This window comes from Elephas maximus, chromosome 6 (genome assembly GCF_024166365.1).
Source record: "Elephas maximus indicus isolate mEleMax1 chromosome 6, mEleMax1 primary haplotype, whole genome shotgun sequence".
Lineage (NCBI taxonomy): Eukaryota > Metazoa > Chordata > Mammalia > Proboscidea > Elephantidae > Elephas > Elephas maximus.
Window position 1 is genome coordinate 67,629,576 of NC_064824.1, and position 15,931 is coordinate 67,645,506.

A 15,931-nucleotide genomic window follows, 5' to 3' on the forward strand; every position below is an offset into this window, starting at 1 on the left:
ATGCTAACTGGTTTTTCCACTGAAGAAGGAAGATAATTTAGAATGTCTTAGAAGATTAGTAGTTTCTCTGCATTTATTATTTTCAATTAGGAGGGAGGTATTATTATTTTAAAAGTTATTTAAAAACCATTATTAAAGTCCACAAGTCAAAGTCTTCCAGTGCCCAGCTTTTAGAAGAAAAATATATATCCTGCTATTTTAAGTAGAATATAAAAACATGTGTAACTTTGCTTGGAAAGGGGATCTTGCTTATGAGTGTTCAGACGAGCTCACCTCATATACTTGACCTTTGCATCAATTCAGAGAGCCAAGTAGCTTGCCAGACCAGTATTAGAAGACTGGCTCATTTTTATGATTCACTTTTTGATTAATTCAATAAACATTTCCTTGGGGTAGCCTTTATTAGCATATCTTCTAATGCTTCATGTATTTTAAAGCCTTTGATTTCACTTAAATGTCTTGTTTCTTAGCTGTTTCCTTAGTGATTAAAAGCTCCAGTTGTTCCTTTCAATCTATAACAGCTGCAAGAACAACTCTTCTTTCCAAACTAGCTCTCCTAAATTCCCGTTGTTAAGAGTTGGTATCTATATTTAGCCAGTGGGATTAAATTGCAAAGGCTTGAAGCTGGGCGAAGCACACTGATCTGCCTTTTTACAGCTAGACCTGTGTGCTGCAAGGAGCTAAGGCCTTCAGTGTCCCCTTCCTTACCCAGGTTACTCACAAAATGGATTCCCAGCGGGAACTCGCAGAGGAACTGCGGCTTTACCAGTCCACCCTTCTTCAGGATGGTCTAAAAGATCTCCTGGATGAGAAGAAATTCATCGATTGCACCCTAAAAGCAGGTGACAAAAGTCTTCCTTGCCACAGATTGATTTTGTCAGCTTGTAGTCCTTACTTCCGTGAGTATTTTTTATCTGAAATTGACGAGGAGAAGAAAAAGGAGGTAGTACTAGATAATGTGGATCCTGCAGTACTCGATCTAATCATCAGATACCTGTACTCTGCCAGTATTGATCTCAACGATGGAAACGTGCAAGATATTTTTGCATTGGCCAGCCGTTTTCAGATTCCGTCAGTGTTTACTGTCTGCGTTTCTTATCTTCAGAAAAGACTTGCTCCTGGTAACTGTTTAGCCATCCTAAGATTAGGACTTCTTCTTGACTGCCCAAGATTGGCCATCTCTGCCCGTGAATTTGTGTCTGATCGCTTCCTACAGATTTGTAAGGAAGAGGACTTCATGCAGCTTTCTCCACAGGAACTGATCTCAGTTATTTCAAATGACAGCCTAAATGTAGAAAAGGAAGAAGAAGTATTTGAGGCTGTGATGAAATGGGTGCGAACAGACAAAGAAAACAAGGTTAAAAACCTTAGTGAAGTGTTTGATTGCATCCGTTTTCGCCTTATGTCAGAAAAATATTTTAAAGATCACGTTGAGAAAGATGATATAATTAAAAGCAACCCTGAACTCCAGAAAAAAATCAAAGTTCTGAAAGATGCCTTTGCAGGCAAACTCCCAGAACCCAGCAAAAATGCAGAGAAGAGTGGGGCTGGTGAGGTGAATGGTGATGTTGGTGATGAAGATCTACTTCCTGGTTACCTGAATGACATTCCCAGACATGGAATGTTTGTCAAAGACCTCATCCTTTTAATTAATGACACAGCTGCAGTGGCTTACGATCCCACAGAAAATGAATGCTACCTTACTGCACTTGCTGAGCAGATTCCCAGAAACCATTCCAGCATTGTTACCCAGCAAAATCAGGTCTATGTGGTAGGAGGGCTATATGTGGATGAAGAAAATAAGGATCAATCTCTACAATCTTACTTCTTCCAGGTAAGAAAGACTTTTTTTTTATATAATTAAAGGCATAAAGGGAAGACTGTTACCATCCAGTTAGCCAATTTGTAAATTATTCAGGCTGCTTGTATTATATTCTAATGTATGTCCAGTTCTAGTTCCTCTGCACTTTTACTACTTAGAGGAATGACAGAGAGAAGTATTTTAATTCATTTAATTTGGCTTGCTGAGTCGGAATCGATTCGATGGTAATGGTTTGGTTCGGTTTGTTTTTAATTTGGCTGCTTGTTAATATTTAACAAAACGTTGGGGGATGTTTAAAGGATGACTGAAGATTTTTTAAATATTATTTTACCCAAAATGTCATATCTATAGTTGATGACCTTGACCCTTCAAAGCGCAGTATTTTAGTAAAAACTAAATAATCTTATACATTCTTAACTGAAAAATAGGTTAACGTGTTTCCCTAAAACAAAATATACATTCAAAGATGGAATAGTCATATTTTATAACTTGTTCCAAGTTTCTCTGAACTGATTTGAAGGTTTTAGAAATGGCATTTTATCTCTTATTTGTGGTTATTCCCTAAAATATAAGTGACTTAAGCTTTATCTTTAATAATGCCAATACCAGTACTTTGTAGGTTACATCTAGCTCAAAAGACTTGGTTTAGATTAAAGCTAATCACGGCCTGGGGCTTATAGGCACTCGAGTTGACAAGGCCAGAGATAAGCGAGTGTAGAATGTCCTGCCACAGTAACAGTACCCTCTCAAAGTGTGTGACATGCTGCGCATTCAGGAAAGTCTACCCTTAATCAGCTTTTCTAATCGTGAAAATATAGTTATAAATAATCATGTGTCTTAATTTTCAGAGCTCCAGGAAAGAATGTTAACTATGAAATAGAAAAATAAGATAAAATCTGTCAAAATAAATATTTGAATACAGACCAGAAAGTTTCCTAAACTCTAATTTTAAGTTCAGATAAATTTCCCCTAAATCCATTGATAAAGGCTATGAATATATTCAGGACGCTAAAATGGTATCAAAGCATGGATGGATAGATGGACAGACAGACAGATGGATAGATGGATGGATACATAGAAATCATAGATCCAAGGAATTGTTATAGTTATAAAATAATTCCTAAAAACTCCCAGAGTTTATTTCTTATTCCGTCTCATATTTAATTTTAATTGAATGTATCTACAGCCCAGTCCATTTACTTTCAAGTGTTTAATTTTTATCCTTATTCTTTTCTATTCCATTTCTACCCTTACTTTTATTGACAAATGTTTTCATTTCTGGTTCAAGAAACCTGCTTATTGTTCTTTTCGCTACAAAAACATTTATACAATGATGGAAGGATTAACTACTATGTTCGCTCCCTGTCATTACCGTTGCCTTGCTGCTTTTAAAAGACGCAATAGTAGAAGACGATGTCAGGATAAAAAGACCTGACCAGGAAAGAGGGTTATGACTTACAAGAAAATATTTTTATGAGAATTTAAGATTTTGTGTTTTTCTGCTTGGTTACCATTTGTTTAAAATGTATTAATTTAGCAATAGTTTGGCTTTTATACACCACAGATAGATTATGAGTATGTTACCTAAGTAAAAGATTTTTTTTTTAATAAAATTAATAGATTCATTAAATTTTTAACAGCACAAGGCCCTAAGTAATCTAGGCCCAAACCCTAATTTTAAGGATGAGGAAACTGGAGCCCAGAGAAGTTAAATAGCTTGACCAGGATCACCCAGATCATCTATAGAAGAGCCTGGCAGGCGGCTCTACTGTTCTGTCTGCTATAAGGGGTGCTACAACCCATTTCATTCCATGGGTTATATAAGGGGTGCTATGGGGAGGTAAATAACACTGTACAGTGGGACTTGACGGCACTGGGTTACTTTTTTTTTAGTGTGGTAATTAAGCCCTCAGGTTCAGGATTATGATGACTGCTGTTTCCATTTTTAAAACAATCTGTATTTAGATAGCTTGGACTTGAAAACCACTTAAAACCTTGGGCAGGTTTTTAAATGTATCTATGCCTCAATTTCCTCATTTGTAAAATGGGGATGATAAAAGTACCTATCCTAGAGGACTAAATAAGATTATATGTGCAAAACATTTAATACAAAGGTAAAACTTCATAAATGTTCATTATTATTTCTGCTATACTACACACCCCCTTCTTGATTAAAGATTGTTTTTCCAAAGTAAAAATTTTAGTGATCACAATCTAGATGTTGAAATTAGTGAATGCAGAGCTGACAATGCACATGTGGCAGTTAAGTCCCTCCTCTTGTCTACTATTCATTAGTGCTTTTCTTTAACTGAGTTTATTAGACCAGATGTAGATAAGCTTCCACAGAGACCCCTCCCTGTACCACAGGCTTTTATATCTGCGTCTATTCTTGGTATGTAGTGGGTTTTATTCATTTTCTGCTATACAGAAGTAGCAGCAGAGAGAACAACAAATCTGTGGCTGCAGTCTCTCAGAAAACACTTTTCTTGTACTTGGGCGTCCTAAAATGCAAAGTGGAAAAATCTTAAATTATCGATAGTGAGTTGAAACCAATGCCAGCCACGCGAGAATCTCCTACCCCAGAGCATGGCACTAGGAGGACCATCGTAGGCTTGCAGACGTGGCAGTAGCAAAAACGAGCAAAGTTACTTCTTAGTATTGGAAAAGAGATACCGCTTAACTTCCCAGTTGTCTGTGGACTGAGCGACAGGTCCAGCTGTCCCCGGTGCCGGCTTGGGGAGCACGTTAAATATAGCATGTAGGGGGTCACTCCCATCACGTGACCCTCCCTGCTGCACAGCCTTTCTTTCCCCAGTGTGCCAAAAGTATTATGATTCCTTGTTTCAAACCTGAACCAGCCAACACGGGAAGAAAATGTGACAAGAAACCTCACAGTTCTAACCTCTGGTGATTCTGCTTTACTCTCTTTTTCCTTCTGAAGTTCTGAAGATTTTGGTAATTTAAGCTATTTTGGTAAGTCAAGTAGGTTTTCTCGTTCTTTTTTGGTAATCCAAAGCTAAAATATGATACTTTTGAATTGTAGTTTTATTTCACTTGCCAGATCTTTGACCATCTCAATGAATTCTAACCAACGCATAGAGCATAGTATACATTTTTTGGTACTCCTGTGACTTTTTTCTACAAGCCCCACAATTTCTTAAATTATTTTTTTCAGCTTGATAACATAGCATCTGAGTGGGTTGGACTTCCTCCTCTGCCTTCAGCCAGGTGCCTCTTCGGTCTGGGAGAGGTAGATGACAAAATCTATGTAGTTGCAGGCAAAGACCTTCAAACAGAGGCTTCGCTGGATTCAGTATTATGCTATGATCCTGTGTAAGTTGGCATGACATTCCTGTTTCCTAAGCATTAATGGCGTATGATTGCCTAAAAAATATTCATATTTTTAGAACCTGGCGTTATCTGAAAGCATATAAATTCTATTTTCTAATTTTAGGGCTGTAAAATGGAATGAAGTAAAAAAACTTCCTATCAAAGTCTATGGCCATAATGTGATTTCACATAATGGGATGATATACTGTCTAGGAGGAAAGACAGATGACAAGTAAGTACCCTGAAATTTCCTTATGCTTTATACCTAAATGATTTTTTTTTTTATTATTAAAATGGTTCCTTCCTCTTTTCATTTAAATCTATATACTGAAATGGGTCTTGGTCCTCAACCAATAATATTTTAGAGGTAAAATTTCAAAATAAAAATTTGAAAACTTAATAGGGGAATTATAAATTATTTCTGAAGGAAAACTGTAAAATTTAAAAGTTGCTGAAATAAATATGTAGATGCCCAGTATACTCCTAGGAACAAACATAATACCTCCATCATAAGCATTTTTATAGTGAAAAAGCAGCATTACAAGCATAATCAAATCTTATTTAGCTGATTTATAATTGTATTTTACTGCATGAAAACCAGTGGGCTTTCATTCATTCAGCCACAGTAGATAAAAATGAAATGAAATGTATCTCTTTAATGCAATAAAAATGTAGTGTATTTGTACTTTACATTCATAGAAGGGAATTTGGAAAGATGAGTTTGAAACTGAAAAGCATAGTCACTGAAAAGAAGGCAGTTATTTCCTCAGCAACGTGGCACAGATTTACTCCTGGAGAGAAGCAATATTCAAAATATTTAACAGGTAATTGCAAACAGGTACTCATCAAACAGAACAGATACTCCCTGGTATTCTAGTGCCCACTCTCTTTTGAGAAAAACAGAACCACTTTCATATAGAACCCTAACTTGATTTCTGTGCATTTCTTAAGATATAGGTAATGATGAAAGAGATCTTACAATTCAAAGGGAAGAGAAATGAGTTCACACTGCTCCAGAAGTCAGTCAGTTAAGCCAGTAGCCTAGTAAAATGAACGTTTTCAGTTTAGACATTGAGCAGCATTAACTTCCTGCCCCTGATTCCTCTGCTTAAGCTTGTCCTTATTTGCCCAGGCTGTTTAATAAGTAAAGATGTCTGATCCTAGAGAACAGGCCAGAATTTAGAGTTGTAAGGTCAAAGCAGGGGAGGAGAATAAAATATGAAAATGTGTTAGAAGTAAAGAACTCTATATTCTTGAGTTAATAATTAATGGTTTTTATTCAATAAGAATGATAAATATAGAACAGAAGGAAACCCTGGTAGCATAGTGGTTAAGAGCTACCTCTGCTAACCATAAGGTCAGCAGTTCTAGTCCACCAGGCACTCCTTGGAAACCCTATAGGGCAGTTCTACGCTGTCCTGTAGGGTCGCTATGAGTCAAAATTGACTTGACGGCAATGGGTTTGGTTTTGGTTTTGTTAGAACAGAAAATGTGATTTTTAAAAAGCAATGATTTTTATACAGTCCACCCATATTCAGAGATAACATATATTGATATACTTTTTTACAGCAGCATTATAGGGTTGGTGTCACCTAGTGCGGTAACTCACGGTGTCATGCCCCTCACAGACCTCCTCCCATACCAGACCATACAGAATCCTTACTAATGTTTTTTGTGCTAATGTTACTCATAAATCATAATTCCCACATATTACTTCTTTTCCTTTAATTACTGCTTCATCCTCAAAAAAGGTATTGATATAGGTTCATAAGTTCTAATTACCACAATATTTTAGCTAAAACAACAGAAAATTTGACAAAATCAGCAACTATAATAACACCGGCAGCAACGAAAACAACGCCCTTGTGCTTGTAGTGCACGCAGATGAAACCACAAGACTCAGAGTATTACTGTAATTGGGTAATAATGACAGGTGTGACCAGAGGGCATTAGAAGGTTCAAAAGTAAATCAGCGTGAAGTTTTAGCCTTGTAGGTATTTTGATACATGTAAGCTAGGCTAACAAAAAAATGATTTTGTTGTCACAACTAACTACAGGGATGTTTTTATAAAAAATAATAAATTTCTGGTGAAACACTGCACAGAAATTTTATAGACAATCATTTTGGCGTCACCTCCTCTGACAATGTTACCTGGTGCAGTCCACATGCCTCGCACCCCCCTAGTGATGCCACTGCTCTTTAATTCGAGCTATTTCCACCAGGTAAAAATTGAAAGGAAAATATATTATAAACCCCATCCAGTGCAGTCTTATTTTGTGCATTTTTCCCAAGTAAATGGAATGGAAAATCTGTATTAAGTGGTGGTGTGACTCCTGAAACATAGGAACCCTGCCAAATGATTCAAATTGTTTCCTTCAAGTATTAAAAAAAAAAAAGTATTAGAAACTAGGAAATTGATATGTCAGTAAGAAGCACACAGTTCTTGTCAGTGAGAATATATTAATCTTGAGAATATGATTAACAAAGAGAGCATTGCTTGACAAATGCCAAAGTCAAGAACTTTGAAATGAGTCATTATCTAAAAGTAGGTACTGAACTGCACTAGTTCCCATCACAAAATTTGAAGACCATGATTTTGGTGTCATGTTTTTGACCAAGAGGTTTTACTTAAAGTGATCCCATAGTCAAATATTAGAGGAAATGTTTCTAGTTTAGATATCTGGTCTTTTGTAAGTTTCAAGAAAAAAAAAATGGCCTCATAAAAATTTGTTTTGTTTTGATACTACCGAATATATCTAGTTAATTATTCAGAATCCTAAACTTCCATTATTAAATTATGGGTAACTTGAAGGAACCGGAAGGAACATAACTCTGAGTTTTTCTGGCAGTTGCCTGGAAGTAAAGGTACCCTATCTTTCTGTAGTGTAATTGTTATAAAATAATTTGGTTACCACATCTGTAATTGTCTTTTGCTTAATGGTGTATGTTCAAATTAAGAGTACTTTGTAGTTTTTCTGACCTTCTGGTGTACTACATTTCATATGAGAAGTGAAATTATTAGCAAAGTTGTATCTTTCAAAAAAATTTAAAGAAAATTTTAATCTAAACAAATTAAAGGAAATTCTAAAAAGAACATTTTGTTGTCTTGTGTTTACAGAAAGTGCACAAACAGGGTGTTTATCTACAACCCTAAAAAAGGTGACTGGAAAGATCTGGCTCCGATGAAAACCCCTCGTTCCATGTTTGGAGTGGCAATCCATAAAGGCAAAATTGTGATTGCAGGAGGTGTCACTGAAGACGGTCTTTCAGCTTCAGTTGAAGCTTTTGACCTCACAACCAATAAGTGAGTTGCTGTATCTTAGTAGAGCATATGAATTACTGTACATTTTCATTTTTAACTTTGGGTAAAAATTAAACTTTCTAATTAAAAATTAACTAAAAATTAAACTTTTTAATCAGGACATGGGGAAAGGAGGACAGGGAGGCATAGATTAAAGAGAACATATTTTCATGTGTTTCTTCTGCCATTATTGGGTGTCAAATGCCTAACATTTTGATGTATTACATGTGTATGTAATTTGGAGCACAGAACCTTCAAGTTAATGGTAGAACGTTCTGTTTGTCCTTGCTTGTTATTAACTTTGTGAAATTAATTGTACAAAGGTAATAATTCTGAATAATTGTATATCTGTAGATGGATATACGTACCTGTATAGAGTTATGTAGATTTGAAATATGTAGTTTCTTCAAGGATGAAAAGATCTTCACTTAGCATTGAATGACTGTTACTTGTAAATTACGAATGCCCCAGAAGTTTAATTCCTTTATGCTCTATATAATTTTCTTGAAATTTTCACTTTAAGCTTTTATTGGTTTAAAGTTAATGTGAAAAGATATTCGACAGATATTCTTTATATAAAACTAGTCTTTTTAAAATTGTGAGCTTATACATCTGGATGAATATATCCTTTTTATGCTCCTAGTTCAGCAATGAAGAAAAAATTAGAACGCTATTACTTTTTTTAAGGAACCATGTGTTTGCCTGATTACAAAATAGACTTTTATATCTGAAAATCATGAGGAACTTTTTAAGGAATGATATTTAAATAATCATTGAAAATCATGTTTTTGAAGACTATATAATGAGGAAATGCTCACGATATAAGTTAAAGCAGTATACAAAATTGTAAACATAGTGTGTTCCTAGTTTTGTTCATCAGTATGGGTGCTAATATTTATATTATACACTTCTAAAAAACATGACAAAATTACACCAAGATGTTGCTGATGATTATGTCTGCAGGGTATGATCATGGGGGATAACTGTTTTCTTCTATGCCTTTTTGTACTTTCCAGGTTTTCTAAAATGTACATATATTATTTTTATAATTAGAAACCAAATAATGTTTAAAGAAAAACCATGAGGTCCACTTTTAATGTCAGAGTAATGAAAATAGAGAGCTACTGAAATGACTCATTCTAGACTCTTGATACTCCCCGTTAACTTGATTGATTTTCCTTTAAGTTGTCCTATTTCAGATGGGTGTTCACGTTAAAAAATACCTTTAGATGACCCAAATATGAAGTATAAGTCATTAAAAAGAAATCTTTCACCCCCAGTTTCTAAACTATCCTTATAATGTTTCTATCATCATTCAAATGAAATCCAACACAGTAGCAGGTTGGAGGCCTAGGAGCCCTAGACCACCACAAACCTCCACAGTTTGTGGCACAGTGTGACAACTACTGCTGAAGATGTTAACTGATGAAGCGGATGTACTCTAGGACTGACCTGTTGAGGGCTTTATATCTAAATGTGATTATTATCTTTCAAATAAGGAATATTTAAATACTTTTCAGTAACAGACTTCTTTAATCTTCTAATTTTGGGTGTCTATGCTATTTGAATTTTTCTATTATGACTTCCTATAATTCTTTCAGTAAATGCAAAAAAAAAATTTTTTTTTTTTTAATATTGTCAATAATGCCTAGGTGGGGAGTAATGCCTGAATTTCCTCAAGAAAGAAGTTCCATTAGTTTAGTCAGTCTGGCTGGATCCCTGTATGCCATCGGTGGTTTTGCTATGATTCAACTGGAGTCAAAAGAGTTTGCACCCACTGAAGTCAATGACATATGGAAGTAAGTTTTTCTTCACTCCAGTTTTCTGAACCAAGTATTAAATAAGACAACTGATAATTAAGAAGATAAACATTTTCATAGTAAATTTCGCAGCAAGTGAGGCTTTCCCATCATGTAAGCTACTTCTTGGTAGTAAACTAAACACTTTTTGAACCTAATTGATATTTTGCACTTGCCCATATTTGATCAAGTACTGCCTCTAATAAGCTGTCAACTTGGGAAAGAAATAACAATCTCTGGGCCTGTTTCTCAATCAGTAAAATGAAAGTCGCACTACTGATCCTTTAAATTCTGTTCAGCTCTAAAAGCCTGATGCTGTAGCCATCCAGTAAAGGCTACCTCATTTCAAACCAGTTAGCTTCTACCAGGGAGTAGTTTATTGCCTAAGGAAACAGTATGTTTCTGAAGAAATGTACTTAACCTCTTGAGTTTTCCATGGATTCATTAATTCAATTTTGAATCTAATTTAAATGGTTTTCCCCTTGTTCGAGGATTCAGGTAACAAAAGCTTTTTAAAAAACAAAAAAATTAAAAGTAGCAACCCATTTTACCTCCCAGATAGGTACTGGGCAGTGCTCCCTAAGTATGATACTTGCAGTTGTTACTTAAGTGAAGTATTTTACAGTTAGACTAAAAAAAGAGAGAGAGAGAAGATTTTACCATAGTTTCTAACGTAGTGAACGTCATATGGAGACCAAGTTGTATTCAGGAAGTCTTGTGAACAGAAGTTAGTGTTATGGAGGGTCACGGTATAGTCAGGAGCAGGGCTTAGAGTGTCTAGATGTCTGGTCACCTTCAGGATACCACATAGGTCTGCCGAATGGCACCTGCTGTGTTCAGCTCAGGCACTGTGCTTGCTTATTGAAGTTTACAGGCAGTAGATCTCAGGTGTCCGAGGTGAAACTGTCATCCAGAAACTGCCAAGCTCATGCTTTCTCTGTCCGTCTAAAAGCCAGCCCACAGGTCCCAGGCTGGATGCTGCAAACATCAGTGCAAAACATGTGTTCTGCCCTTACCTGGCCTGTTACCAGTTTGTCTAGAATACGGCTTTGAACCAGTTTGTGCTTCCAACCGGTTCATTGAAGATCAAACCCCTGCATTTCCACTCCAGATATACTGAATCAGAATCTATAGTTTAACAACAGCTCCAGGTGATTCTTAATGTATAAATTTTGGGAACCACTGCTGTACTGGTCGTTCTCAGAATGGGTCCTTAACTGGCAACATTAGCATCCATCGCCTGGGAACTTGTTAGAAATGCAAATTCTCAGCAAGGGTTTGAACTAGAATGAACCAGTTTGGAGCCGTGGTCTAGAACCTTGCTACTCAAAGTGTGGTCTGTGAAGCAACAGCATTGGCAACTACTGGGAGTTTCTTAGGAATGCAGAATCCCAGGCCCAACCCCAGAACTACTGAATCAGAACCCACATTTTGGCAAGTTTCCTAGGTGATTTAAGTCTATAGGTACAGTTTTGAAAGAGCACCACTTCCACCTGATCAGTGAAGTTATACCACTGAGCCGGAAGGGAAAAAGTGGGTCATGATTTGGTCTATACGTGAACCAAGGAGCCCTGGTGGCACAACGTTAAAAGCTTGGCTGCTAACTGAAAGGTCGGTGGTTTGAACCCACCATCCGCTCTGCAGGAGAAAGATGTGGCAGTCTGCTTCCATAAATCTCTAAGAGGCTAAAATTAGCAAGAGGATGAGATATAGGAGAAAGACTGGAAGCAGTAGAAAAAAGGCTGGAAGCAGATGAAGTAATGCAGGGCTGAGAAGGTTTTGGGAAACGGAGCCAGGTACCAAGGGTGAACAGGCAATAATTCTCAACCTTGGCTGTACACTACAATTGCCTGGAGGGTTTTTAAAATATACCAGTGCCTGGGCCTTAACCAGACCAATTTAATCAGAATTTCTTGGGGTAGGGCCTAGGTACTAGTAGTTTGTAAAATCTTCATAGGTGATTCTAATGTAAGAGTTAAAAAATGGTGCCAACAGAGCCACCCTGGTTCCTGATTGTGGTCAAAAGCCAGGCTGCCCTAGGAGGAGAAAGTTGTAGGCAACAAAGGAAAATATAGCATATCTTGTTTAAAGTAGCCCTTACGTTGCTGAGGGGAACCTGGAAGAAGGGTCTTCTCTAATTGCAGTTTATTTTGCAATTAGGGCCTTGGTTCCCGAACTTGCCTGCAGATTGCAATCACCTAGGGAGCTTCAGAAAGTCATCCACAGCCCCACCCATGGTTAGACATCACAATCAGGAACTTTTTTTCAAAGTTCACATTCCCAGATATCTCCCTTAGTGATTTTGATTCAGCTAGTCTAGGGTAGTTCCTAGGGGACACCTGTATTTATTTTAAAGTCCCCAAAATGAGTGTGATAAGCACCTGAGTATGAGCACTAGTGCTGTAGGTTAAATACAGAGCCTCACCATTCTTTTGATAGGTTGTGAAACCTATTCTGACCTCACCTGTACAATGTACAGCTCACCTTTCAGTAGCACTGAGCAAGAGTGCCACTTCTTCCTTTTATTAGGAACAGCATACACAAGAGGAGCAAAAGCTAGTCTTCACTTAAATTGGTTAAGACAATCAGTGGTATGGCTTAGATTACTAACCTCTGACCTAGTAAGACCTAAATACACTTGGTCTCAAGTTTAACTTGGGGAGTTTTAAAAAAAAAAAAAGATAATGCAGAGGTTCTGCCCCCAGAAATTCTGATGTAGTTGGTCACTGGCCTGGGCATCATCACTACACTTGGTTCTAAGATGAAACGGAGGTTGAGAACTACTATCCGAGTTAACTTCTGGGCCTCAGTTCTTCATCCAGAAAATAAATCATTATTTTTATGAATGTAAAGATATATAAAATATTGGAGTTTATATGATTGTACACTATTGTTTAATGTTTATGTGCCAAGTAAATATAAAAATTTTTAAATTTATTTAAAAAAATAAGACTATTAGTAGCTTAAAAAATAAAAAGTACCAGCGCCTCTGTCCCACCCCAACTGATTGTGATTTAATTTGTCTAGGGTATGGCCTTGGCATTGGAACCTTTAAAAGATCCTCAGATGATTCTAGTGTTTAAACAGTTTGGGAACCACTGGATTAGGGAAGATAAGAGGGGACATTTATCACTATCTGCTTAGGGCTGTAAAATATTAAATTTCGGTACTGGCATTTTCTATTTGGGTAAAATAATCTGAAGCACTGCTTCTCAGATGTTGCTGCATATTAGAATGACTTGAAAAAAGAGCTCTTAAAAATTCTTATGCCCAGGCCACACTCCGTACCAATTAACTCAATCTCCAGGAATGGGACCCAAGCATCAGTATCGTTAGACATATCCACGTGGTTCCAATGTGCAGTCAAGTTTGAGACCCAGTGATCTGCCTGTTGCAGTGATTCTCAAAGCAGCATCAACGACATCTGGGTACTCATTACAAATGCAAATTTTAAGGCCTTAACTCGGAGCTACTGAATCAGAAGCTCTTTGAGCAGGTCCTAGCAATCTTTTTTAACAAGCCCTCAGGGTGACTCTGTTGTATGATGAAGTTGAGAGCTACTGAACTAGACAAAGATGGCTGCCCACTTGCCCTCAGCTTCATAGTGGATCTCTGTATTCACACATGCAAAGAGATGAAAATGTGACCTAACAGTATACCACATTCTAAACCTGTAGACCCTCTTACTGTGATGTGTAAAAAATTTCCATTCTTGTATTTTTTTCTTGAAATTATTTGTTAATTTAGGATTGGCCATGTGTTTTTAGCTGAAAGTAAAAAAATATAACTGCCATGAAGCAAACATTTTGAAGCCTCATTTAATCTTAACCTGTTGCTTAAACGTGGTAATTTTTCTTCAAGCCACGTAAACCTATTATGTCTTAATTTGCTGCCCTAAATTTTGCATAGGAATTAGGACTCTTCCCTGTATTAGTGATATTTTTTGTCTACTTTTCTCTATGTGGAAATCACTCTGTACATGGTCCAATTGTTGAGGAAAGTTAATTTGGAACATTGATGAAATTAAGTCAGACAGTGCATATCTTGTGTAGGTACCAGCTAACTTCAATAACTATTACTTTAAATCTCATTCATTCATCAGAATGATTTGGAGTATTTCCTATGTGCAAAGTGTTGATAGCTTCTGGAGAAGGGAAAATACTAAGGTGAATAAGATGCATTCTTTGTGCTCAGAACTTTGGGCTCATTGAGGATATAGATATAGGGAAAGAATTTAAAGTGATAATTTCTGTAACAGATAATATATAAAGGGCTATGTGAGAACTGAAGAGAAAGCAACAAACTCTGCTTGAGGAAGACAAGAAAGGCTTCAGAGAGAAGGCAATGTTTTAGAGTTCTCAGAGAGAAGAGCTTGTTAGGAATGCAAGTTGTCTGTTATCTTTGTAACCCTGATTATTCAGAGAGGAAGACCAGTTCTTACCTAAAGTCGAGTGCAGAAGTCTAGGAGTAGCCCTCAAGTAGGACAATAAAGGTGAAGGGGAGTGAATTTGTATTGAGTAACTACTATGTGTCAGGTACTGTGCTAAGCACTTAATGTATGGGAACAGATGAAATCATAATTAAGGCTATTACAGGCAGCTGCTCTTCTCCAGTTCTTCCTCTGCTTACTTATTTACTCAGAGACCAGCCATCTTCATTAATCAAAAGGTGAATGATTATTTAACTGTCCATTACCCCTCGTCTACAGACAGCTGTTGATTCCTAGAGAAGACATAACTGCCTAGGCATCTAGATTAAGTACTGCAGCAGTAGTTCAGGCATGTGCTCATTCAGAGAATGCATATTTTGGGAAGAACTCAAGTGTTATTCTACCAGGCAGGTTCATCCCCCTCTGGGTAGGAGCTAGTAGGATCCTAAGGCCATAACCACCACTGTACTTTTCAAAGACCCACATTTGCTTATGAAACTAACTACTTAAAAGCTGCTTATTGATTACTTTTTTTTTCCCTCCATCAGGTATGAAGATGATAAAAAAGAATGGGCTGGGATGTTGAAGGAAATCCGTTATGCTTCAGGAGCTAGTTGCCTAGCAACACGTTTAAATCTCTTCAAACTATCTAAACTGTAGACAAGAAGGTGACAAAACACAATAGATTGGGCGGTGGTTTGTTTGGAAAATAGGGCTTTAATTTATTCTGTTTTCTTAAAAGCCTGTACAGAGTTTCATTTAGAAATCTATTATTCACTGAGTTATTGTCTAAGAGTTTAGCAATGGATATCAATGAATCTTTAATGTGATGCTCAGAGTCTAAAAAGGTTTATAATAAGAAAATATTAAGTTGAACAAAATTATTTCTTTTGTTAGTATGTCTCAATCAATTACAAAGGCGGTACTAAATTTGTTTACTAATTATTTCATTTACATTGTTAGGGTGCCTTTACACTCATTTTCTATTACAAGTGAAATTGGAGAATGAAATATGTACATCTGCATCTAAAAAAATATTGAAAATACCAAAAACCTTCTCTATTGCTTCAAGATATGACAAGAATACTATGCATTATAGTAAAGAAGATTACATGCCATGAGGAGACTTTGCAAATGCTATTTAAGGAGTGTAATAAATAGGTCTTATTTGAAGAAGAAAAGTCTCTAAGTAAAATAGTCAAATTCAAGTGGTCTTTTTTTCTCCATTCTTTCTGCGACACTGGTGTAT

General features: G+C 36.6%; 1 protein-coding gene across 1 annotated transcript; it reads left to right on the forward strand.

Moving 5' to 3' along the window:
* The first annotated feature begins 425 nt into the window (after positions 1-425).
* Positions 426-15,485, forward strand: KLHL41 (kelch like family member 41). The gene is made up of 6 exons (XM_049887388.1): positions 426-1,834; positions 4,998-5,155; positions 5,277-5,384; positions 8,272-8,457; positions 10,107-10,253; positions 15,231-15,485. Exons 1-6 carry the CDS (start codon positions 725-727, stop codon positions 15,340-15,342), a joined length of 1,821 nt encoding a protein of 606 aa, XP_049743345.1. The 5' UTR covers positions 426-724; the 3' UTR covers positions 15,343-15,485.
* Positions 15,486-15,931: the final 446 nt, after the last annotated feature.

Coding starts and splice junctions, on each gene's coding strand:
- KLHL41 (XM_049887388.1), top strand. CDS start 725: ATGGATTCCCAGCGGGAACTCGCAGAGGAACTGCGGCTTTACCAGTCC. Junction 1,835..4,997: donor TACAATCTTACTTCTTCCAG/GTAAGAAAGACT, acceptor TATTTTTTTCAG/CTTGATAACATAGCATCTGA. Junction 8,458..10,106: donor TTTGACCTCACAACCAATAA/GTGAGTTGCTGT, acceptor AATAATGCCTAG/GTGGGGAGTAATGCCTGAAT.